At 57.6% G+C, this 23767-nt stretch overlaps 1 protein-coding gene across 1 annotated transcript in view; it reads left to right on the forward strand.

The window, feature by feature from the left end:
* Window positions 1-23767, forward strand: part of LOC119092010 (dynein heavy chain 7, axonemal) — a 38051-nt gene that overhangs the window by 12449 nt on the left and 1835 nt on the right. Inside the window, exons 19-39 of the mRNA XM_037214962.1 lie at window positions 284-444; window positions 794-1024; window positions 1300-1386; window positions 1710-1839; window positions 3345-3480; window positions 3924-4092; window positions 4821-5107; window positions 5400-5534; window positions 6350-6509; window positions 7079-7284; window positions 13555-13695; window positions 14664-14815; window positions 15610-15761; window positions 16338-16562; window positions 17301-17480; window positions 19200-19362; window positions 20975-21090; window positions 21638-21871; window positions 22357-22539; window positions 22932-23087; window positions 23312-23464. Of these exons, the coding sequence (XP_037070857.1) occupies window positions 284-444; window positions 794-1024; window positions 1300-1386; window positions 1710-1839; window positions 3345-3480; window positions 3924-4092; window positions 4821-5107; window positions 5400-5534; window positions 6350-6509; window positions 7079-7284; window positions 13555-13695; window positions 14664-14815; window positions 15610-15761; window positions 16338-16562; window positions 17301-17480; window positions 19200-19362; window positions 20975-21090; window positions 21638-21871; window positions 22357-22539; window positions 22932-23087; window positions 23312-23464 (3557 nt within the window). The remainder of the gene's footprint in view (window positions 1-283; window positions 445-793; window positions 1025-1299; window positions 1387-1709; window positions 1840-3344; window positions 3481-3923; window positions 4093-4820; window positions 5108-5399; window positions 5535-6349; window positions 6510-7078; window positions 7285-13554; window positions 13696-14663; window positions 14816-15609; window positions 15762-16337; window positions 16563-17300; window positions 17481-19199; window positions 19363-20974; window positions 21091-21637; window positions 21872-22356; window positions 22540-22931; window positions 23088-23311; window positions 23465-23767) is intronic.

Genomic DNA, 23767 nt, shown 5'->3' on the forward strand with positions numbered 1-23767 from the left:
CAGATGTCGTGTGTATTGGAAAGTCAACAAACGCTCCCACTAAGGCAAGAGTCGTCTTCTGAGCAGTCTAGCTCGTCGTCTTTCCCATCCCTCATTCTTGGAAAGTGTTAGCTGCCCCTGGATCCATGATTTTGGCTTTCCTGATAAGAGTGCTCTATGACTTTTCTGATCGTCTTAACTCACAATCACCGCAGTGCACGATATCATAGGCATTCGAGTATCACATTGTTGACGAGGTCTCGCTCGGTGCTGACGCCTCGTTCCTGTTCTCGCGCGCGTGCAGCCGCTCTGGCGGCGCTGGACACGCTGAAGCCCGCCGACATCACGCTGGTCAAGTCCATGAAGAACCCGCCGGCCGCTGTTAAGGTGGTCATGGCCGCCGTCTGCGTCATGAAGGAGGTGAAGCCTGACCGAGTCAACGACCCCAAGAAGCCCGGACAGAAGGTGGGTCCGGCGTGGCCAAATGGGACGTGCTCCGGGATAGTGACGTGCTCTGTGGCGCTTGCCCGGCCTTGTACTCGGTCATGGGTGTGCATTGACGGTGCTACCTTCATGTGGCGGGTTTTGTTCGCCTTTTTCTACCGCACAGGAGCGGCGCTATTGTGTGCCGCGTACCTTCGCTTCTGCTTTACCAAAGGTCATGTTGGCTTCGCCCCACGACCGGTGAGTGCTGTAGAGCCGGCGGCGCGTCCGCCGCCTGCAGACCGTTCGGTAGCCACAGCGCCACCGACTGGGGGTGTCGCCGCCGCGCTGCGTCCGCGCCGCCGGCCGGCTGACCGCCGCCACCCGACAGATGAACGACTACTGGGGGCCCAGCCTGAAGATCCTGACGGACACTGCGTTCCTGACGTCGCTGCGCGAGTACGACAAGGACAACATTCCGCCGGCCGTGATCGAGCGCATTCGGCGCGAGTACATGAAGGACCCGCTGTTCGTGCCGGCCGTGGTGGCCAAGGCGTCCAGCGCCGCCGAGGGGCTCTGCAAGTGGGTCAAGGCCATGGAGAGCTACGACCGGGTCGCCAAGGTCAGCGCGTCTCCTGCGGTGCACATCGACGGCGCGGATGTGTTACAGGCTGTTCGTGAGGGCTGCACGAGTGGGCCTAATAGTAATACCCTGGGGAGGAGGGTCCCCAAGTTCTCTTTGGCGGGAGGGGGGCTGCATGCTCTCACTGCTCGCAGGAGGAGGCACCAAGTTCTTGCTTTGGGGGCGTTGGCCTTGCTTTCTCTGCAGCCGATGTCTGTTTAAGTGTCTTCTCTCATGCGCGGTTAGCTCTATAGTGCCGCCTCTCCTGTTGACAGATCGTGGCGCCAAAGAAGGCGAATCTGGCGCAGGCCGAGGCGGAGCTGGCCGAGACCATGGCGATCCTGGACGAGAAGCGAGCCGAGGTTAGTCGGCGCTGGCGCGGCGCGCCGCTGCTGCAGCTGCCGAGTCTGACTCTCCCGGGCCGCCGCGCTTGATTTCACGCACCAGAGACACGCTCAGGGACCGGCGTTTGCAATGTACCTTCAGTCGGCAGCCTTACCCATGGTGCCTACGTCGGAGCGTACGTTATCAACGTCACTCCCATTCCAGCCGACACTGTCCCGGGTGCTCTGTGATGTGATCGAGCTCACTCGCCGGTGTTTTGGTGGCTGATGCGCCTCCGGACCGCCTGCACAGCCGCCTGTCTGGCACCAGGTGGCGCCATGATCGCGGCCCGTGTCGACAGGTGGCAACACTGGAGGCCCGGCTGCAGCAGCTCAAGGACCAGTACCAGGAGGCGTGCGAGCGCAAGCAGCACCTCACCGAAGAGGTGCAGCTGTGCGAGATGAAGCTGGAGCGCGCTCAGAAGCTGATCGGTAACGGCCGGCCCGAGGCGGCCGTGTCAGCTGGTGTCCGCCGCCCAGCGCTGGCCAGCTGGTCCAGCCCCTTGTCCGCTGGCTTCTACTGGTCAGCTGGTCCAGCCCCTTATCCGCTGGCTGCTACTGGTCAGCTGGTCCAGCCCCTTATCCGCTGGCCACTGCTGGTCAGGTGGTCCAGCCCCGTGTCCGCTGGCCACTGCTGGCCAGCTGGTCCAGCCCCGTGTCCGCTGGCTACTACTGGTCAGCTGGTCCAGCCCCTTGTCCGCTGGCTACTACTGGTCAGCTGGTCCAGCCCCTTGTCCGCTGGCCACTGCTGGTCAGCTGGTCCAGCCCCGTGTCCGCTGGCCACCGCTGACCAGCTGGTCCAGCCCCTTGTCCGCTGGCTACTACTGGTCAGCTGGTCCAGCCCCTTGTCCGCTGGCTACTACTGGTCAGCTGGTCCAGCCCCTTGTCCGCTGGCCACTGCTGGTCAGCTGGTCCAGCCCCCTGTCCGCTGGCCACTGCTGGCCAGCTGGTCCAGCCACGTGTCCGCTGGCTAATACTGGTCAGCTGGTCCAGCCCCTTGTCCGCTGGCCACTGCTGGTCAGCTGGTCCAGCTCCGTGTCCGTTGGCCACTGCTGGCCAGCTGGTCCAGCCCCGTAACCGCTGGCCACTGTCGGGCAGCTGGTCCAGCCCCGTGTCCGCTGGCTACTACTGGTCAGCTGGTCCAGCCCCTTGTCCGCTGGCTACTACTGGTCAGCTGGTCCAGCCCCTTGTCCGCTGGCCACTGCTGGTCAGCTGGTCCAGCCCCGTGTCCGCTGGCCACTGCTGACCAGCTGGTCCAGCCCCTTGTCCGCTGGCTACTACAGGTCAGCTGGTCCAGCCCCTTGTCCGCTGGCTACTACTGGTCAGCTGGTCCAGCCCCTTGTCCGCTGGCCACTGCTGGTCAGCTGGCCCAGCCCCTTGTCCGCTGGCCACTGCTGGCCAGCTGGTCCAGCCACGTGTCCGCTGGCTACTACTGGTCAGCTGGTCCAGCCCCTTGTCCGCTGGCCACTGCTGGTCAGCTGGTCCAGCTCCGTGTCCGCTGGCCACTGCTGGCCAGCTGGTCCAGCCCCGTAACCCCTGGCCACTGTCGGGCAGCTGGTCCAGCCCCGTGTCCGCTGGCTACTACTGAGCAGCTGGTCCAGCTCCGTTTCCGCTGGCCAGTGCTGGGCAGCTGGCCCATCCCCGTGTCCACTTCAGCCAGAGGAAAATTAACATGATTCGCCCAAGGCGGAGCCAACGCCGCTCTCTGTGAAACAGGGATTGGGTGGGACGGAAAGACCAGAATGCATGTCACATTGTGAAATTTCGTTATGACGGTGTTTTCTAGCTACGACGCTAGGGTGCGACAGTGGTAACTGCTAAAACCGCCACGAGTCGTTATCTCTGCACTGGAAGCGGCCAGGCGTGGTAGGTGAGGTCGGGAGTGACTGTGGCATGTGTCGGCGAATGACTCCCGCTGACCCACCTCTCCCGGCCAGGCGGCCTGGGCGGTGAGAAGGACCGCTGGTCGACGGCCGCCGCCGACCTGCTGGCCGTGTACGGCAACCTGACGGGAGATGTGCTCGTCTCTTCGGGCGCCATCGCCTACCTGGGGCCCTACACGGCCAACTTCAGGTCAGTTCGCACCCGACGGCGGAGTGCCGGCTCTGGGCGGGAGGCGTCCCGACGGCCGTCGGCGCCGACTGCCAGCGCCGTCCGCGCCGCAGTGAGCCAGTGTTGTAAGCTTTGATGCTTCCGAAATGACATCAGAGCGCCTTCAGGCCTGAAAGAATTTTGTTCTGCACATGTTTGCAAACCCGTGGAATTACCGGTCGCGAAAGTTTTGGGGAAAAATGTCACGAAATGCGATATTAAGTTAACAACATCCAGCTTTTACCGAGTTCTGAGATCTTTTTCCAGAGCTCGCAACATGAACTCGGCGCCGTTTACAGCAGAGAGAGGTTGGCTCGTTGGTACGTAGGGTAGCGACAACTTTGGTTCTACTGACCTAGATGCATTACATGTCTGATGGCTGTGGGACGTGCCACGTTCCTAACGACGCGCCTGCCCGTGCACAGAGACGCCTGCCTGCAGGACTGGCTCAAGCACGTCGGCTCCAAGAAGCTGAAGCTCTCGGACGACTTCAGCGTCAGCAAGACGCTGGGTTCGCCTATCACCATACAGGCGTGGAACATCAACGGACTGCCCAAGGACTCGTTCTCCATTGATAACGCTGTCATCACCCAGGTAAGTGCCGGAGAGTGGTCGCCGTCGTGGTGCTCGAAGCACCCCCAGCGAGGCTCGTCAACGTGTCTCGTCACTGAAACTTACCCGACTTGACCCTCGGCGGGTGTCACGGTGTTAATGCTCCCGCTGGGTGGGTGTTTGGTTTGACCTGTCGTGACCTCTGACGGGTGTCACGGTGTTACTGCTCCCGGTGGGTGGCTATGCAGTTTGACCTGTCGTGACCTCTGGCGGGTGTCCTGCTGGGTAGGTGTGTTGTTTGACCTGTCGTGACCTCTGGCGGGTGTCACGATGTTACTGCTCCCGGTGGGTGGGTGTGTAGTTTGACCTGTCGTGACCTCTGGCGGGTGTCACGATGTTACTGCTCCCGGTGGGTGGGTGTTTGGTTTGACCTGTCGTGACCTCCGGCGGGTGTCACGATGTTACTGCTCCCGGTGGGTGGGTGTTTGGTTTGACCTGTCGTGACCTCCGGCGGGTGTCACGATGTTACTGCTCCCGGTGGGTGGGTGTTTGGTTTGACCTGTCGTGACCTCCGGCGGGTGTCACGATGTTACTGCTCCCGGTGGATGGGTGTTTGGTTTGACCTGTCGTGACCTCCGGCGGGTGTCACGATGTTACTGCTCCCGGTGGGTGGGTGTTTGGTTTGACCTGTCGTGACCTCCGGCGGGTGTCGCGATGTTACTGCTCCCGGTGGATGGGTGTTCAGTTTGACCTTTCGTGACCTCCGGCAGGTGTCACGGCGATGGCCGCTGATGATAGACCCCCAAGGTCAGGCCAACAAGTGGATTAAGAACAACGAACGCGACAACAAGATGGCTGTCGTCAAGCTGTCGGACTCGGACTTCAGCCGCGCCCTGGAGAACGCCATTCAGTTTGGCAACCCGATCCTGCTGGAGAACGTGGCGGAGGAGCTGGACCCGTCGCTGGAGCCGCTGCTGCTGCGCCAGACCTTCAAGCAGGGCGGCGTCGAGATGATCAAGCTGGGCGAGGCGATCATCGAGTACTCGCCCGACTTCAGGTGGGTCGGTGTCGGCGTCTGAATCGTGCCGAGCGCATCGGACCGGAGTCGTCGGCGCGAGCCGTCGCGGCTCACAGCCGGCGAGACGGAGGCGCGGTGTTTCGGTGTTGGCGCGGCCAGGTGGTGGGCATTAGCGACCGTAGCTTAGCGTGGGTCATTGCACGTGCCGGCTATTGAAGCTGATTGGTGCCGCCGACCTCATGGGCCACAGTGAAGTGTTCCCTGTCAGATCTGGTCGTGGCGTGACACTGCCCGGAACAGGTGAAGACCCCGACTGGGCGCGCGCCGGCAGGTTCTTCATCACGACGAAGCTGCGCAACCCGCACTACCTGCCCGAGATATCGACCAAGGTGACGCTGCTCAACTTCATGATCACGCCCGAGGGACTCGAGGACCAGCTGCTCGGCATTGTGGTGGCTAAGGAGCGGTACGTGCCGGCGGCGGTGGCAGTGGCAGCGCTGGGCAAGGGCGACGCCGGTAGCGCGGCCGCCGTAGGTGGTCCCACATTCCCCGCTGACATGGGCCTGGACAGTTTGGTTCACTGTCGGGCTGTGAGAGCAACTGCTCACTGTTCGCGTGGCGTGGCCGGGCTTGGTCCCATCGCTACGGCGTGTCTGGGCATGGTCCGTGGTCCGCTGCGTCCGTCCTGCGTCCCCTCCGAACCAGTCGCGCCGTCCGGTCTTTGCTCCATGAGCCGGTGTATAAGTTCGAAAACTGGAGCGGGCGTGGTGCTTGGGCCGGCTTAGCACTCACTGCTCCAAATTCCAGCGCGCCAAAGCGAAAGCAAACAAACTGCTTTCTTTGAGGGGTTCGTTGCCGCCCAGGAACCGGTCTGGCGCCCGACCCTTGTTTGGTAATGTCTTCTCGACGTCTGATGGGATATTGATCGGTTTACGACGATCACCGTGGTTGACCTCGAGAAGCTCTCGTCGTCTTTGGTATGCCGGGTGCTAGTCTGTGTGAGGTGACTAAGTTTGCATTTTGCACCGTTCACAAAGGTGTTCACTGCTGCAATGTGGACATGTGATAATTTTTCAAACATTTCTGCAGGATTTTGCATGATGTTAAGTGACTTCAGTCCATTATTCGATAGGTGAAATGCGTGAACTGAACAGAAATGCTCAGCATTCTTGGATGCGCGCTGAAAACAATGAGCTTACGCCGCTTGAAACCTTCACAATTTTCAAAACGTTCGGAGAATGCTGTCGGTGGCGGTGAGACTGTTGATCGGCCGTCCGCCAGCCCTGAGCTGGAGGCCGAGCGCCAGGCCCTGATCGTGCAGACGGCCAACAACAACCGCGCCCTGAAGGAGGTCGAGGACAAGATCCTGCACACGCTCTCCCAGTCAGAGGGCAACATTCTGGAGGACGAGACCGCCATCCAAGTCCTCGACTCGTCCAAGGTCAGGCGCCAGCGTAGGTCGGGCCGGCACCGCTGCCGGCCTCGGAGCGGTGTCATTCCGACACGGTGCCGCTCATTTCGCGTGCCATTCCGCGTCGCCCCGTCCTCCGCCGGGGGCGCGCTGCGGTCCATGAGCCGCGCCGTTGCTGGCGAACCAGGAGCGTGTGAGCTCGGGCTAGAGGGGGCGGTCGCAGCCCGCCGGCGCACGGCAGCAGACGATGTCGCGCCACCCCGCTGGCTGCGATCGCGCCGTGACGCATTCATAGCCTGGCATAGTTTGCGTGGCATTGCGCTTGGTACCTTGCTGTGCTGTCCTAAGTAAAAATGCCTCGGTCTGCGGGTTTTTACAGATAGAAATCAGCGCTCTCTGGGTGTGTATTAGAATTTGTCTGTGTTTTGTGCGTCAGTTGTTGTTACCAGACTGTGGCACAATAACCTCTTACTGAGCAGCGAGTCCTTGGCTACCCCAGGCCGCGCTGACTCATCCTTACGTGTTCTAAGCGTCGCTGCAGCCGTCCAACACAGCCCTGTGCCACGCTGACGAAGCCGTCTTTCTGTACCCTGCCCCAGGCCATCTCTGACGAGATCAACAAGAAACAGGTGGTGGCAAAGAAGACGGAGAAGACGATCGAGGTGTCGCGCCTGGAGTACCGGCCGATGGCCAGCCACTCGTCCGTCCTCTTCTTCTCCATCACGGATCTGCCCAACATCGACCCCATGTACCAGTACAGCCTTTCGTGGTTCGTCAACCTCTACGTGAACAGCATCGAGAGCAGGTGAGACGCCGCCGGGTTACGGGGGCGGTGTCGCTGCCGGCGGGCTGGGGATCATGTCCAGTGGCGTGGATAAAAGCCCGTTTTGTTTAGTCGTTGCATTTGACCTCTTTGGTTGAAGGAGAATGTTGGTCTCAATATCAGCGCGGACTCTAGACAGAACACGCGCATAGTCCACGCGGGTAAAGAGCGAACAGAGATGCGATTGGCCGCCAAATGAAATGGGTTTTATGCCGTCCCTTTTGCGGCATGAAGTACGTCAGTCACACGAGTTTCGTCATGCTTAGACGCATTAGGCAAGCATTGAGCGTGCGAGCCGCTATGACAGTTGATCACTGTCAATGAAGCTGGGTTGTCCGGGCCGCTAGCGCCTGCCAGGTTCGAGGCACAGTATGTTTGACGGTTACAGGGACAGGAAAACAATTGAGATGTAGTCGATAGGTCAAGAGGTCAATGAATTTAAAAGCTTGAGGGGATAGAAGAGATTGCTCAGAATAAAACGTTTTGACGGCCTTTTGTTTTAATAGAGCTTTGTGTGGCGGTTCAAGTAAAGAATGAGAGGCTGCAGTGGATGTTTTAAGTGTAATATGCAGTACGCGGATAATCAAGTAAACATAGAAGCGCTGTGCACATGTAGGCGCGCACATAAGTGAACATGTAGGAAGAAGAGCCAAGCTCAGGTGCAAAGTTTCAGTACATGTATGACGTTTAAATGTTAGGGTGACTGATGCCAAGGGCCAGGGGTGACTCGTCTATTCATTTGCATGCATTGTACTTGCTTAGTATGAATGTAACTACAGAGACATAAAACTACATCAGATTTCGCTTTAAATGCAAATTCTCGCGCATCGATTTAGCATACGCCACCTCATTCAGGTCGTAAAGGAAGCCTCGAAAACTGCGTGTGTAGTTAGCGTGATAAAAGCTTGATGCTTTATGTGGGAGTGGGTGAAGGCGGCCATCGCTGGTCTTCACCTTACTGCCGTGAAGGCGGCCATCTGCTGGTCTTCACCTTACTGCCGTGAAGGCGGCCATCTACTGGTCTTCACCTTACTGTCGTGCATTGCATCTAAGCGGCATGTGGCGTGATCAGCTGCGTTGAAGGTTTGGTGGCGTATTGGTGGCTTGGTCAAACAAGAGAATGTCACTTATACGTCTCGCCGGCCTATCCAGGAGTGACTGATTCACTGGCTGTGGCTTACGCTGAGCCCCCGCGGGAGTGGTCGGCACACCAGCAGCAGTCCATGCCGGCCTCGTCCGTGCGTGGCTGGTGCTTGTGAGCCACGGCTCGTGTAGGCCGGTCGAGCCCCAGTCGAGCGCGTCCGTCGCGCGCCCGCTTGGGGCGGCGTAGCACCTCGGGGCGCGACGCGGGCACGTCCAGGAGGCGGCCGCGGCCCGTGCGCTCCGCCGAACTAGCAGCAGCGCTTCATGACGATGCAGTCGACCACCTCGGCCAGCGTCAGCAGCGAGCCTCCGACCAGCAGGCCGACGTAGCCGCCCACGTCAGAGAAGAGCGAGGCGAGCGTGTAGTCCCACTGCTCGCGCATGTGGTACATGGTGTGACTCATGCGCATGGTGAGCAGGGCGCGGATGCCGCTGGCCAGGTGGCCCGGGTAGCGGGTCGCCATCGGCGACACGCTCATGTCCAGCCGAGAGAGGCTCAGCGGGGTGTAGGCCTCCACGTCGCAGGGGTCGCGGCACTGATGGCACGCCAGCAGCTCCTGCAGCATGTCGAACTCGGAGCACGAGCTGTTCAGGAAGCAGCGAGCTTCTCGCGAGCTGGCCAAGAACTGTTGGTAGGAGGTGCAGCCGGCTCCGCCGCGACGCTGGACGACCCACGGCGGGGAGCACACCTCTGCACTGGTGTTCAGTCCCGTCTGCGTGCGCTCATGCAGACAGTCCTTATAGCAGCCGACAACTTCGCTGGCGGTCACCCGGCTGCTCGAGCAGGGCGCGTGTGGGAGGTCGAGGTGCGTGCTCTGCTCCTTCTGGAAGAGGACGTCGGTGTGGCAGCCCCGCGGCACCTCCAGCAGGGTGACCAGGCCCTGGACGGCGGCCACGTCGCTGAACGGCAGGTGGCGCGGATGCAGCGCCACCACCCAGCCCGGGTGCTCGCGCGCCACCACCGTCGGGTCCGACTCCCACAGCGAGATGATCAGATGCGGTTTCAGGAACGTGCGCAACACGCTGCCGCGAGGCGTGAACGTGTGACACCACCCGAAGCGTCGCGAGTAGACCGCCGATACCAGCCCCGCCTCGGAACAGTTCTGCCGGAGCATCCAGCAGCCGCTGACCAACTCCCCCCAGCTGTAGGAGCCGCTGCTGACCAACTGCTCCAGGTCAAACTCCTCCCAGCGGAACAGTTCCAGACCGCGGTCGTACCACTCCCTGAGTGTCGTGTTGGGCCGCGTCATATTGAGCACGACGCTCTTCTTCAGACCGTCGGCGTGGCAGATGGTGAAGGACGGGAAGTCCAGCTCCGTCGATGATGTGCCGTTCCACACGCGCCTGATTTTGGGGCTCGTGTAGCGGGAGAAGCTCTCGCATACGCCCGCGGTGAGGCCGAGCAGGGCGACGGTGAGCAGCAGCAGCCAGATGATCCTGCGCGCCCAGGGTGAACGCCTGTCTTTGATGATGGCCACGCCGGCCAGACTCACCTGTCCGGGACGGGCGCCGGACGGTGCTGCTGTCTCTCTGGCGTGCACCCTGGCGACAGCCAGAGACGCGGCTGAGCGATGGCCGGTACACCTCGGCATCATGGACTTTGTGTGATAAACACTTGGGTGGCGGGCGAAGATGCTCTGCTCACTAAATCTGTTCTCGTGAACTTGCTTCGGAAATGCAAGTTCTCGCGCCGTTTTTAGTTGTGTTTTTTATGTAATAAGATAGTACCACCATGCTCCCCTTCATACTTTTTTCAAGCCCAAATTTGAAAATCTCACAAGAGGGTTCTAAGGCTTGTGGATAAAATTTGTGTATTTCTCGGCATAGTCCCAGCAGCACACCGAAAATCCAAAGAAAACGTAATATTTAACATGACATGTTCCGTGTTTGAAGCGTGACTAAAATGCCACGCCACGTTTCTTCCTTACTTCAAGCGTAACAAAGGTAAATTTTAGCAATTCAGGTAGATTTATTTAAGCAATATCAAATTTAGCAATATTAAAGTTCACAGTTTACTGGAGCTTCCAATTGAAGAAAAAATGCCATAGTAAGTGTTGTGTACACAAGAGTGTGACATAAACGCGAGTGCAACTCTGGGACCAGCCGTTGGTAGAATTTCAGCCGTGATGGTTTTGTAGTTATTACGTTGTGACTGAAAGGGTAAGGCTTTAACATTATATTGTGTATTGTTTGACGGGGTTCTACGGGTATCACGGCAACAACAAATAGGGGCTTCAGTGCCGTGTTTTTGTCATTTTGTGGACCGCACAGAGGTCACCTGAGTTTTCCTTTTTGGACGAATTGCCGAGTTGGCTCTTGCGAGCAGACCCTTTGTATGTCATGATAGCAGACTATGTCAGAATTGGAGCAAACCATAGAGGTGGATGATAGCTCCGAGCTAACCCCCTTGAGTGAACAATCCAGGCAAGCCCCACTCGGACGCCCTGTACTTAAGCCTGAACTGAACTCTTCAATATGAATGACGTCTGACGGACGGCAAGCTCTCGTGATTCCTAGCAGATCGGAAGTCACCAGCCATGGGCGCTGCGTTACATGGACTGAAGTAGTTGATTGTGGCATAGTTTGATAGGCATAACCTCCGTGGCATTGAAGACGGATGACCGTCTGGCCAGAGCGTTCGACGGATCGTGGATCGCATCGATACGCTTAAGCAGGGTGTTTCATGGCTGCTCAGCCCATAATTTTGGGTAGATGATGTTCTCGATATCAGACTAATCGCCTCATAAATGCAGCTGAGATGAAGGTTCTGCCTTTTGGCGGCGACGGTGATGGAAGGGGCCATGGTCCTGCTACTGACTCTCCTCGGCGCTAGTGGCCCACCTTGAATCATACGTTCAAACATTATCAAGATAGGAATCTTCAAGGCAATGGCATGACGGCTGAGCACGCAGCTACAGTGGTTAACGGGCTTGGCCAGGTGCAGATTTGGGAAAATTGTGACCGTTGGTAGGACTTTAAGTATGCATAGGGTAGATACTGCAAGAAATGTCACACAGTATTACTGCTAGTGCGTCGTGTGGTAATGCTAGGTCCAACCACACTACGTTTGCAGTTGCTGATACGGCCAGTTCAAAAACGAAAACGAGCAAACGTATATATATATATATATGTATATATATATATATTATATATATAAGTAAACGTGTGTGCGTGCGTGCGTGCGTGCGTGCGTGCGTGCGTGCGTGCGTGCGTGCGTGCGTGCGTGCGTGTGTGTGTGTGTGTGTGTGTGTGTGTGTGTGTGTGTGTGTGTGTGTGTGTGTGTGTGTGTGCGTGCGTGCGTGCGTGCGTGCGTGCGTGCGTGCGTGTGTGTGCTCGTCGGTTTTTTAAGTTATTTCGAATGGTTTGCATGGGTGACTTCAGGTTCAGGATACCCGCAAAACATACCTTGTTGCGTGTACACCGAACCCACCATCCAAGTCGTGCCGTCCAGTTCAACGGATAATTTTGTCTCCGCCCTTTTGCCAGACAGGAATGCGGGGGTTTTTACGTGCCGCACAATTTTGCGGCACGGCCTCCACGGGCCTGGGTTGACCCTCGTTGGCCAGTTGCCAGCTGACCTTTCCATTTCAGTCGGGTCAGTGCGCCCACTCTGGGACTCGTAACCAGTGCGCTGGATTACGAGTCCAGCATCTTTCCCCTAGACGAGAATCTATCATACTAGAACTAAAGTTTGAGAAAAAGTTCATAGGTGGGCGGTTAGCGGGCGGGCACAACTGATTAGGAGTACGAACTGAAAGGTAATGGCAGGGTATGGCCTCAGCCAGTAGATCGGGTAGAGGAATTCTACCCGGAACGCCTTTAGTCGCGATGTCTTGGACAGCACGTTGAAAGGAGTGAACTTTTACCGGTCCCGGTCTTCACAAGACTTTGAGGTGACACCCATGACCTTCCATCGTTTTGTCCCGCCGACGGACGGCTACGGACACGGGAACTGGCGTGCTCGACATGTAGACGCTTCGGAACGACAGAGGCACTGCGGCCCACAACAGGCGGACACGCTAGGTCAATCGTGGTGACTAGCAGCCAATCACGCCCGAGTGAACAGGTGCTGCACTCCGACACATAACACTTGTAGATGAAAAAGTAGGCCCGCCGACCAGCCGTCAGAGAAAGAGGCGGGAAGGACGACCGCATGCAGGACACGACCGCTAGCGGCGAGTGAGGAACATTCAGCTACGTCATTTACAGATTCCGCCACCGTTCTCCAACAGACTTACCGTGCAACCATTGTCGTCTCCAAACAAAGCGCAGGCGTGCCGCCTCGCGAGGGCCGCGCGTCAGGCGGCGGGCGGAGGCTGCCCCGGTTCCCAGCAGCGCGTGCGTCCTGCGCCGCGCGGCGACCGGAGCTGGCTCGTCCAGCGCGCGACGTTTCACCCGCATATCGCCCCCGCCCTATTGATCTCTAACGCAAATAAGCGGCATCGTTGCGTTGGAGGCGCTTGTGGTCGTGAATGCACCCCGATGATTTAGGTGGCAAGTTCGACCCACCGCCAGTAGTTTCGAGTCATGCATTGGTGTCACCAGTGGTGTTTGCTCATTGTGAATAATAAACCTGCGGTTTGATGGACCGCGTGGTGTGAGTGGCAGTGGTGGCATAGTGACAGAAATGTATGCTTTTCGTTCGATTACCATGTTTGCCCCTGAATCACATGCACTTACGACGCCCCCACAGATCGCTCTGAACAGCCGATCGCTTTGCTGCTATAGCCAAGGCCTTTACGGCTGGTTACACTATGCTGCACAATTCATTACGTTCGTAATGGTCTCCAGGGACTGCATGAACTCCTCATGAGGAGCTCATGGCCTCTTTTCTGCATAGGTCCGTAGCCTTGCCACTGAACAAATGCCCATTACTGAGCAAATAAAGGTTGCCGAAAGCGGTGTGTGTACTCTATATACAGGCGTGTATGGCATTGCGGCATCAATGAAATGCAACGAACATTTCCGCGAAGAGAAGCATACGCCCAGTACCGTGTCATTGGACACATGTGCGCATTTAGATCTTGCAAGCATTACCTTGCTTTGAAACCTTGTAGTTCCATACCGTGGAGGTCATGTGTGCGATGAGCAACTGCGTCTCTCCTACAGCAACAAGTCCAAGAACTTGGAGAAACGCTTGCGCCACCTTCGAGATCATTTCACCTACAACTTGTACTGCAACGTTTGTCGCTCACTCTTCGAGAAGGACAAGCTTCTCTTCTCTTTCATTCTCTGCTGCAATCTTCTCATGTAAGTTGCGTTTGATGGTTTCTTGCAGGCTCAGCCTGAGCTCTGTAGACGTTGGTGGCACCGATTATTGTGCACGGGTCACGGGGAGGGGGCACCACGGTGACCCCTTTGCAAGGGATTCGGAGGGCGGCATTCGTGCGAGCCCTAACGACCGTAGTGACAATCCTGCTGACGGCTAAGTGCTTGTTTTGTGAACCCATCAACGTTAATTAGCCATGCCGATGTGGTAGAAGTCTTGTCAGACGTATGCACGCTTCTGGCATGAGCTTATGGAAACAAAGTCCTGCGGTAGCGAGAAGCCTTATAGATGAAGTTTACTTCTGTCCCTGAACGCCACCTGAACTCTCGTACCCAAAGCCCTGTCCCAACGCGATAGCGGAACCCCGCCCGAGACTGGCATGCACACTTCGGTCCCTGATGCGCGGAACCCAGCTCGAAATCGGCTGTCTTCGTCCCACTGGGTCCCGCTCGTGACTGACTGTGCCTGGGTGACCGTTCCACTGGGCCCCGCTCGTGACTGACTGTGCCTCGTTGACCGTTCCACTGAGCCCCGCTCGTGACTGACTGTGCCCGGGTGACCGTTCCACTGAGCCCCGCTCGTGACTGACTGTGCCCGAGTGACCGTTCCACTCAGTCCCGCTCGTGGCTGACTGTGCTCGTGACTGTTCCACTGAGCCCCGCTCGTGACTGACTGTGCCAGAGTGACCGTTCCGCTGGACCTTGCTTACTATTGCCGCGTCGTTCTCTCTTCTTCACTGAGCCCAGCGCTGAAGACTGCCGTACCACAGCCTCCTCTGCTGCCGCCCGTGACTGACCGTGCCCGCTCCACGGAGCTCCCCCTGCCACTGCGATAGCTCGGTCCCTGCTCTACCGAGTCCCACCCGTGTCTGCAGCGCGCCGGCCGCTGTGCCGCCTAGCCCGCCCGTCGGTGCCCGCCTGCCGTGTGCCTGATAGCCGTGTCGCCGCAGGGTCCAGGGCAAGATCGACTCCAAGGAGTCGACGTTCCTGCTGACGGGAGGTGTTGGCCTGGACAACCCGCTGCCCAACCCGGCCCCCGAGTGGCTCAACGACAAGTCCTGGGACGAGATATGTCGTCTCACCGAGGTCCCCGCCTTCAAAGGTGCCGCTCGCTCGGTCGGTCACGCGCGCCTCCTCCTGGTGGGGGGGGGGGGGGGGGGGAGAGGGGAGGCGGCGGCCGACCAATGCCACGTGATACCGCGCCTCCAGCTGGGCCTGCGTCGAGCTGCGGAGGAACCGGCCAGTGGACCTACTGAGGTGTCAGCAGCGTCCCGAAGCCACCGTTTGGCGCGGAAGCCTCACACGCGCGGCAGGCGGGGCCGCCTGGACAGCCGCCGGCACCCGGCGGCAGAGGGCGGCTGTGCGCACCGTACACGGACTCCTCGCCGTTGGGTCCCGCCGGGCTGACTGTGGGCAGCACGGTGGCATTCAGACCGCTGCCCGCGGCGCTCAAGCGGCGTTTGTATGTGCCTAGGTGGATGCGGGTTGGTTACGTACCGTTTGTGCATGGCTGCACCTGCATGCGAATTGTAGCACTGCATTTCATCGAAGTGCTGTGTAATTGGGTCACGTATATTCTGGGCGTCATTTGGGTGGTTGGATACATTATATATGCTTGGTAGTAGCTCTGAGCTCATCATAATTTTCATGTAGATCCAACAGTTTGTCTAACATTGTAAGAGGCCAAAGCTTGGTTGCTGCGCCTGTTTCTGGTTGCGTTTGTGTCGCTACATGCGACTTACACCAACCACGTACCACTGAACAAAGTCAGTACCCCGCGCGGCGCCGGTCTGCGGGTTTCACACTGTATCCTTTGAGTGTCTTGGTTCGATCGCGCGGAACGGTGCGCCGATACACCGTCCTAACGCGGATATGCCTGCGGTGCGTCTCGTGCAGACTTCCTGCCCAGCTTCAAGGCGACTCTGGCCGAGTGGCAGGAGGTTTACAACAGCAAGGAGCCGCACAACATGCAGCTGCCCGAGCCTTGGCACTCGAACACCACCGAGTTCCAGAAGATGATGCTCATACGTTGCGTCCGGCCCGACAAGGCACGTCGGGCATCCCGAGCTGACACACGAATGCATACGGTGGTGCTGAAAAGGGTTTGGCACGATATAGACCGTTTGTGTGCTGAGGAAAAACTATCTCATCTCAGACTCGGTTTTTGTGACATGCTCTGGTGTTGGGCTAACTAACCTTACAAAATTTTCGATGGCATGACGCATGAACATATTTTGAATTTCAGCGGTGTGCAATAGCCAGCTATCGTATTGTCAGGTCGCACCCATATCAAAAATGGCATGGTCCGGGGTTTGCCGCAGCGTGCCCTGGCGCGCGGCGCGCGGGTGAGCACTCTCGCGCGTCCAGTCGCAGAAACGTGGAGCAGTATGAGGTCGAATGTTTGCAAGATTCAGTTGGTGGCTGATTCGCCTAGTTTGTCATGCCGTTGGGCGAAATGCACAGTGTTCCCTGTAGCCTCCTGCGGACGAGAATCGAAGTTGAAGTGTGCTCAAGTCCAATGTACACGAGTCTCCTCCGGCTGCCTGTGGGCGCCGGACTGTTAGGACACTGTCTCACCCGCCGCCCTTCCGACACCTGATTATCGTTACCCGCTGCCGCTCCAGATCGTGCCCATGGTGACCAATTTCGTGGCCAACAACATCGGCCAGAAGTTTGTGTCGCCGCCGCCTTTCGACCTGGCCAAGTCTTACGCGGACTCCAACTGTCTGGTGCCGCTCATCTTCGTGCTGTCGCCGGGCGCCGACCCGATGGCGGCGCTGCTCAAGTTCGCCGAGGACCGCGGCTACGGCGGTGCCAAGTTTAACGCCATCTCGCTCGGCCAGGGCCAGGTTAGGACGAGCGGCTGGGGAGGCAGGGCCGGAGAGGGTGTCATTAGCCGATGGTGCAGAGGACAGGATTGGAGAGGGGGTCATCACCCGGTGGTGGAGGGGCAGGGATGGAGAGGAGGTCATCAGCCAGTGGTGGAGGGGCAGGGGTGGAGAGGGGGGTGTCAGCCAGTGGTGGAGGGGCAGGATTGGGGGGAGGAGGTTGTCAGCCGATGGTGAAGGGGGCAGGGTTGGGGAGGGGGTTATCAGCCGGAGGTGGAGGGGCAGGGATGGAGAGGAGGCCATCAGCCAGTGATGGAGGGAGAGAGTTGGGAAGGAGTCATCAGCCGGTGGTGGAGGGGCGGGGAGTGCCCCTGGGTTCAGCAGTGGGAAGTGGAGAGGGAATGGCGAGGCCGGGGGTGGTAGGGTCAGCATTACGATGCAGATTGGGCTGCGTTATGCTCGCGATGTTTGAGAAACAGACTTGGGTCAGGCGGAGACACGCCAGAGACAATAAATATGGTCACTCATCGGAGGCCAGGAGACCAAGCGCTGAACATGAACGCTGCGAGGATGTGGTGAGTAAGCCGTGATAACCAAGAAGGGCGTGGCTAGTCGGCGCATGCCCAGACACCCTGCCTGCCAACGGTGGATTGGCCGGTGGCCGAGCTACGTTCACCACCACGCTCATGATAGGCGCGGTGGACTCGGCGTCCGCTCCCCGTCGACACCTCGCCCACGCGGAGTATCGCTCTCCACCAGGGGCCGGTGGCGCACGAGATGATCTGCAAGGCACAGGAGGAGGGCACGTGGGTGGCGCTGCAAAACTGCCACCTGGCCGTCTCCTGGATGCCCACCTTGGAGAAGATCTGCGAAGACTTCAACATGGAGGACACCAACCCCACCTTCCGACTTTGGCTCACCAGCTACCCCAGCCCCAAGGTTAGCAGCTTCGGTGGCCGTGACCGCCGCCTGAGGCGCGTGCCGTCACTCGGACCTGCACCACTGCCGCCGGTCCACATGGATGGCAGGCCTAGATGCAAGACCGGTCCCCATATGCACACACTGCCGTTTCAACACTCCACGTGCCAAGGCTTTGCAGCGAAATATTATCAGTTGTGGTCTTTAATTTTTTATTCTCACATCCGTCGTCTTCTAGAGCGAACTTGTCGGTCAAATTATGCCAGATTATGATCTGCGTGTGTACATTCCACGGGTTTTTGGCAGCCTGTAGTGAATTGCTGTTTGAATTAAGCTGGCATTTGATTTCATTGTAGTAGTTATCCGTAGCCAAAGTCATAGAAACACCAGCCGATTACACAGCGTCAGCTGTACAACTGACGTGAAGCCCCCCAGCATGGGCCTTGTGGGACGGCGCGCGTCGGCAGCCCGCTCCTTATAATTAGCACATGTCATGTAGTAACCATCTCGCAGCCAGTTGTTTAACCTTAGCATACGGTTTGTTTTTTTGAAATGTCAAAGAAAGTATTACCAGGTTTTAGAAATAGTTTGGAAATTGGAACAGCCACGTAAGTTGACTTTACTAAAACGTCTTCTCTTCCATGTTCTGTTGTTTACCATGTCAAAAGTGTTCAGCTGGCGTTAGTTCCCATGACAATGAGGAATGACGACTCCTTATTCGAAATCAATGGACTAGTGTTTGCTTTTTACATCTATCGACGCATGGCAATGTCATTAGCGCGTTCCCGCTCCAAGCGGCCATATAGTCCAGCTTGGACTTAGGGATGGTCCCGCGAAAGCTCCCTGCGGATATCTCAGGTCATAAGCTAACCGGTCGTGACCTGCACTCTGCGGTACTCTACACTGGCAACATCATTCGCAGCGATGCTATTTGTGGGAAGGGCGGGATCTAGAGGATTTAGTGACACGGCTTTTACCGTGCTTTGGTTTCCAGTCATGCTTGCTTCTGTCTGTTTGATTCACAGCCAAGGTTGGGCTTTTTTAGTAGCTCTGCGTGCGTGCCGGTTATATTTATTTACACTCTTGACCTCAGGGGAACACGGCCGCCGGTGGGGGTCAGTTACCCCGTAATTGAGGCGCTCTTAACTGCTTAGCACACTATCATTGTTGCGTCTTTAAGGTACCGGAACAAGCTAAAGTCAAGTTGAGTATGTACGTAGAAAGTTGTGGTATTTTTCCTGACTCATTGGGCGTGGTTTCCTCAGGGTGTTCTCACTTGTTGTAATCCTCCGCGGCGCTTAGCCTATAGATTAGGCTTATGGGAGGTCAGTGGACGGTAAAGATGTCTTCGCGGAAGTGATGTTTGCTGTTTTAGACTTTATGCCTACGGCCAAATACAGATCGCAAAGGCACGATATTTTATTTCCGTGGTACTTGGTAGGGTGGAAAGTTGTTCTCTGGGATCAAAGCTTTTGGTCCATTTCAGGAAAGTAAAACGGGATATGCATGAACGTTAGTTCTCCACGCTTGTCGTTCTTATCGGCAGGTAGATCACACAGCTAACTAACATCGGCTGGTAGTCCAGTGGCCAATTACCTTCGCGTACATGCGTCGGGGGCGATAAGACTTTGACGTTGGTGGCGGCCGTGTTGCCAGGCCAGAGTAAGCGTCCTGCGGTCGGATGTGGGCCGGCAGCGTGGCGCGTGCGCCGAGCGCTGACGTCCTGCTGGCGTGCCGCAGTTTCCAGTGACGGTGCTGCAGAACGGCGTCAAGATGACCAACGAGCCGCCCACCGGGCTGCGCATGAACCTGTTGCAGTCCTACCTGGGCAACCCCATCAACGACGAGGCTTTCTATTCGGGCTGCCCCGGAAAGGAGGTGATCTTCTCAAAACTTCTCTTCGGTTAGTGTCTGGGCTGGTAGTGTCGGAGGGAAGCGCTGTGAATATCGGTTGTTTTCAATCATTCATGTGCATATAATTCTGTGACATGTTCGGCTCATCAGCTGTATGCGTAGGAAAAGGTGTTTTGTTTGAAATGCAAAAGGGCTGGACCGGCTATTTTATTTTGTTTGCAGATGTGGAAACTTATGGCGTCCCCATATTCGTAAGGTCACCTTCAGTCTAGCTAGCCCTGTTTTTGGGGGGTGTGGGTGTCGATCGCCCGCTCTTTACGCTGAAATATGTGTTTGCAAAGCCTGGGCTTCAACCGTAGAATTATTCGGAGGCCCAGGCGGGATGGCAGTATGGTCATTGTACGTCCGCCGCTGTGCAAATGGTACTACGTCCGCGTTCGACACTTGGTAAGGCGTTCAGCTGCTTCTCAACGTCACAGTGTTATGTTAGTCATGAAACAAGTGTCAGTAGCCTCCACCATATTAAGAGATTTGAAACAAGGTCAGGTTTTGTTTAAATTTTCGGGCGCGGTCCATGGTCGCGTACAAAACGCAGAACAGAAGACGTCACCAAGACACACCAGAGTGAACAAATACACAAATGCTACAATATCCACACGCGACAAACTATACAAAAAGCTTTGCAGTTTAGACAAACTCACCTGAAAAATATGAGAACCATGTGACAGCTAAAAACTAAAGATCACAAGTTACGTGCTTGGTTACCTATACAAAAAGTTAACATGTTTACGCTTACAAGATGCAAGATTAAGGCTACCTTTACGAGATGCGTACCTGGATGCGAACACTTGTTTCATGACTAACTGACTAGTGTGCATTACCTTTGCACCGCGCTGAAGAGAACAACGCTTAAGACAATTTTCTATTTGCTTTCTAATTGATTGGAGATCTTCTGTGGAACCAATCGCTCGAGCCGAAAAGCAATTCACAAACAGCTTGACTGTTCCGCGATAAACGTGCCTTTTGAAAGATATGTGCTCATGGATGATGTGGAAAATGAGTGGCCCATGTGACTCGGCCGAGTCTTCTCGTAGTCATTAAAAGGCGCCGAGTTCTGTTCCCGATCGCCACTTATCCCGTTTCTTCCAGCACACCGTCAGCACCAAAGCTGCGATGATAATGCCACCAGTTTTACGCTTTGGTAAGCAGTTGATCGCGTTGTGCGCTTAGTGAACACATCATCGCACGTGGTGTCGTGCGCCACATATGGTGGGCAAGGCGGTGAAGGGGACCGGCGGTGGTGCCGAGCGCCACCTATGGTGAGCACAGCGGCGCAGGGGACCGGCGGTGGAGCCGAGCGCCACCTATGGTCGTCACACCGGCGCAGGGGACCGGCGGTGGTGCCGAGCGCCACTTGTGGTGGGCACAGCAGCGCAGGGGACCGGCGGTGGTGCCGAGCGCCACTTATGGTGAGCACAGCGGCGCAGGGACCGGCGGTGGTGCCGAGCACCACTTATGGTGGGCACAGCGTTGCAGGGGACCGGCGGTGGCGCCGAGCGCCACCTATGGTGGTGGATGCAGTGGCGCAGGGGGCCGGTGACGAGTGGATGAGGCGCGCGTCCGGTGTCGGCGGCCGCTGTCACCGATCTCGTCGCCGGCAGGGCTGTGCTTCTTCCACGCTCTGGTGCAGGAGCGGCGCAAGTTCGGTGCACAGGGATGGAACATCCCATACGGCTTCAACGAGTCCGACTTGCGCATCTCGGCCATGCAGCTGCAGGTCAGAACACGACCCCCGAGACCGCCGAAACGCGGTCAGGGCTCAACCCTTGAGGCTGCCGGGGTTGGTGCTCGGGTCCTGGAACTGTCGGGGTCAGGACATGGTCCCGGGGACTGTCGGGGTCAGGACACGGCACCTGACACCGCTGGGACGGCTCTTGGTAGTCGTCCATAACGGCAGTAGTGCCCTGTATTTACGGGAAGCGCGTCTGTATGCGGTGCCCACCTCAGACTTATGTGTCGGATGTCGGAACCAGCGGGCAGTCTGCGCGGCTTTTAGGCGTCAGATGTCAGCCGTGGTGGTTCCGCTTGGCTTGCTTAGCGCAGTGTCTAGTTGCGGGCTGTGGTGTCTAGTTTCCGCCGTCTCTGGACAGCGTTCAACGTGAAAACGAAAATTCCCAACAAGCCGTGGCTACACTGGCAATAGACCGATCGCGTCAGTCAGATATTTCGCACGTCTCTGCGTGCCGCCCGGACCGTACGCCTCCCCCGTCGCCACGGCTCCGGCACTTCCTCACACGCGTGACGCGGGGCGTCGTCTCCGCCAGATGTTCATCAACGAGTACGACGCGGTGCCGTACGCGGCGCTCAAGTATCTGACGGGAGAGTGCAACTACGGCGGCCGTGTGACCGAGGACTGGGACCGGCGCACGCTCAACACCGTGCTCGCCGACTTCTGCAACGCGCGGCTCGTCTCGGAGAGCAAGTACAAACTGTCACCGTCCGGCAACTACTTCGTGCCCAACAAGATCAACTACGACGACTACGTGGAGTATATTAAGGTCAGTGATGGACAGACCGATGTAAGCAGCGCCTCCGTCTTCGCTGCTCTCTAACTGCGCTCCGTTATCTGGTCTGAGCAATGTGCAAAGCTCAGAGCGCGGCGATATTTTATTTCTTGCTGGTGAGTTCTTCCGTTCGCCAATAAACCGCGCCGTTGTATGCCCTTGCCAGGCTGAAGGAGACGAGTACAGCGGCTTCTGTTGCTGGGATAGTCCAGGTTGTTTTGCGTTTATGCCGCGATTTTACGCGACAGTTCTGTAGACAGTTGTCCATGGTCCGTCCAAGTCGTAGCCGACAGCCTGTCTGCTGCATTCCTCGGTGAACCCGCGAATATGTCTCAAAATCAAATCGAGCACCCTCTGGCCGTGCTGCAAGGCCGGTACCCAACGGTCTGACAGCCGCTGTCATGCCTGACATCTTCGGCCCAACCCCGCCGACCTCACGGCCGCTGCCTTGTCCGACGTCGCCTCTGGCCGTGCCGCAGAGCCTGCCGACCACACAGCTGCCTGAGGTGTTCGGCATGCACGATAACGTGGACATCAGCCGCGAGCTGGCCGAGACGCGGCTGCTGTTCGACTCGGTGCTGATCATCCAGGGCGGCGGCGCGGGCGGCGCCGGCGCCAACATCGATCACGCCTACGGCATCGCCTCCGACATCCTTGACAAGGCCGGTCTCGCCGGCGGCAGCGGCGGCGCGAAGGCTGCTGACGACGTTGCTTGGGTTCACTGCGGGCTGAGCAGAGAGACGCTGCGATGGAGTGGGCGCTGGCGGCATGTCGCTGGGAGGTTTCCCTTCGGCTGTCATTGTGTTGTCGATGCGTTGTTGGACATCGGATAGTGGCCATTCTTTTGCACGCGCGAGTGCTGGTTCTCGGCAGCCCCGGACCAGACAAGTACCGGGATCACAAAAACGGATTACATGATCTGGGGTTCGAGTTCTGTCATCGAGGGCTTCCATGGGTCTTGGATCTGACATCTAAAGTTGTAGGTGTGTCTGCTGCGTAGTACAGACGTCGCTAAAAGTACTGTCAGGTGGTGTGAGATCGCTCATGCTTGCAGGTGCCGGACGTTTTTGACCTGGAGGCAGCAGGAGCGAAATTCCCCGTGACATACAATGAGTCGATGAATACGGTGTTGGTGCAAGAGATGGAGCGTTTCAATCGACTCATATCCGTCATTAGAACTACACTTCAGAACCTCAAGAAAGCCGTAAAGGTAAAATTCCGTCCGTTTTGCACATTCAGAGATAAACCACCAGCAAAAGATAGGATAGGTCGAGGATAGAGTTCTGCTGCTCAAACACACCATGAAATTAGACGACGAGCGGCCCGCGGGTACGGCCCATGGAGCGCTTCAGTGCTGACATCAGTGTGGTGGTGGGGCTGCCCCCCCGCTCCCCGCCTCCGAGCGGCCACTGACGCCGCGCGGACAATCGGCAGGGTCTGGTGGTGATGTCGCCTGACCTGGAGGCCGTAGCCCAGTCCTTGCTGGTCGGCAAGGTGCCCGCCCTCTGGGCCAAGTCCTCCTATCTCAGCAGGAAGCCGCTGGGCAGCTACATCAACGACCTGCTGGAGAGGCTGAACCTGCTGCAGGTGGGCGGGCTGCGGCACGCCCTCCTCGAGTGGGACTGGCGGCGGCCGCTCGCTTCTGATGCTAGGAGTTTTGATGATCGTATTTGGTCACACATCGGCTTTGGAGCGCCATGCTATGTTGCATATGCTCGCAGACAATGTTTTATTGTTTCTGTCATGCGTTTTTGCATGATCGTTTCTTCATTGCATTTGTTCTATACCTGGGTGATGGAGGGATTCGGGGCGTGAGATGATATGTCTTCGCCAGTGTGAATGCACCCCGCCTGAAGGTGTGCTGGCTGTGTGCGCCGGCCTGACGCGAGC

Source organism: Pollicipes pollicipes, unplaced genomic scaffold (genome assembly GCF_011947565.3).
Source record: "Pollicipes pollicipes isolate AB1234 unplaced genomic scaffold, Ppol_2.1 Scaffold_3447;HRSCAF=4054_pilon_pilon_pilon, whole genome shotgun sequence".
Taxonomy (NCBI): domain Eukaryota; kingdom Metazoa; phylum Arthropoda; class Thecostraca; order Pollicipedomorpha; family Pollicipedidae; genus Pollicipes; species Pollicipes pollicipes.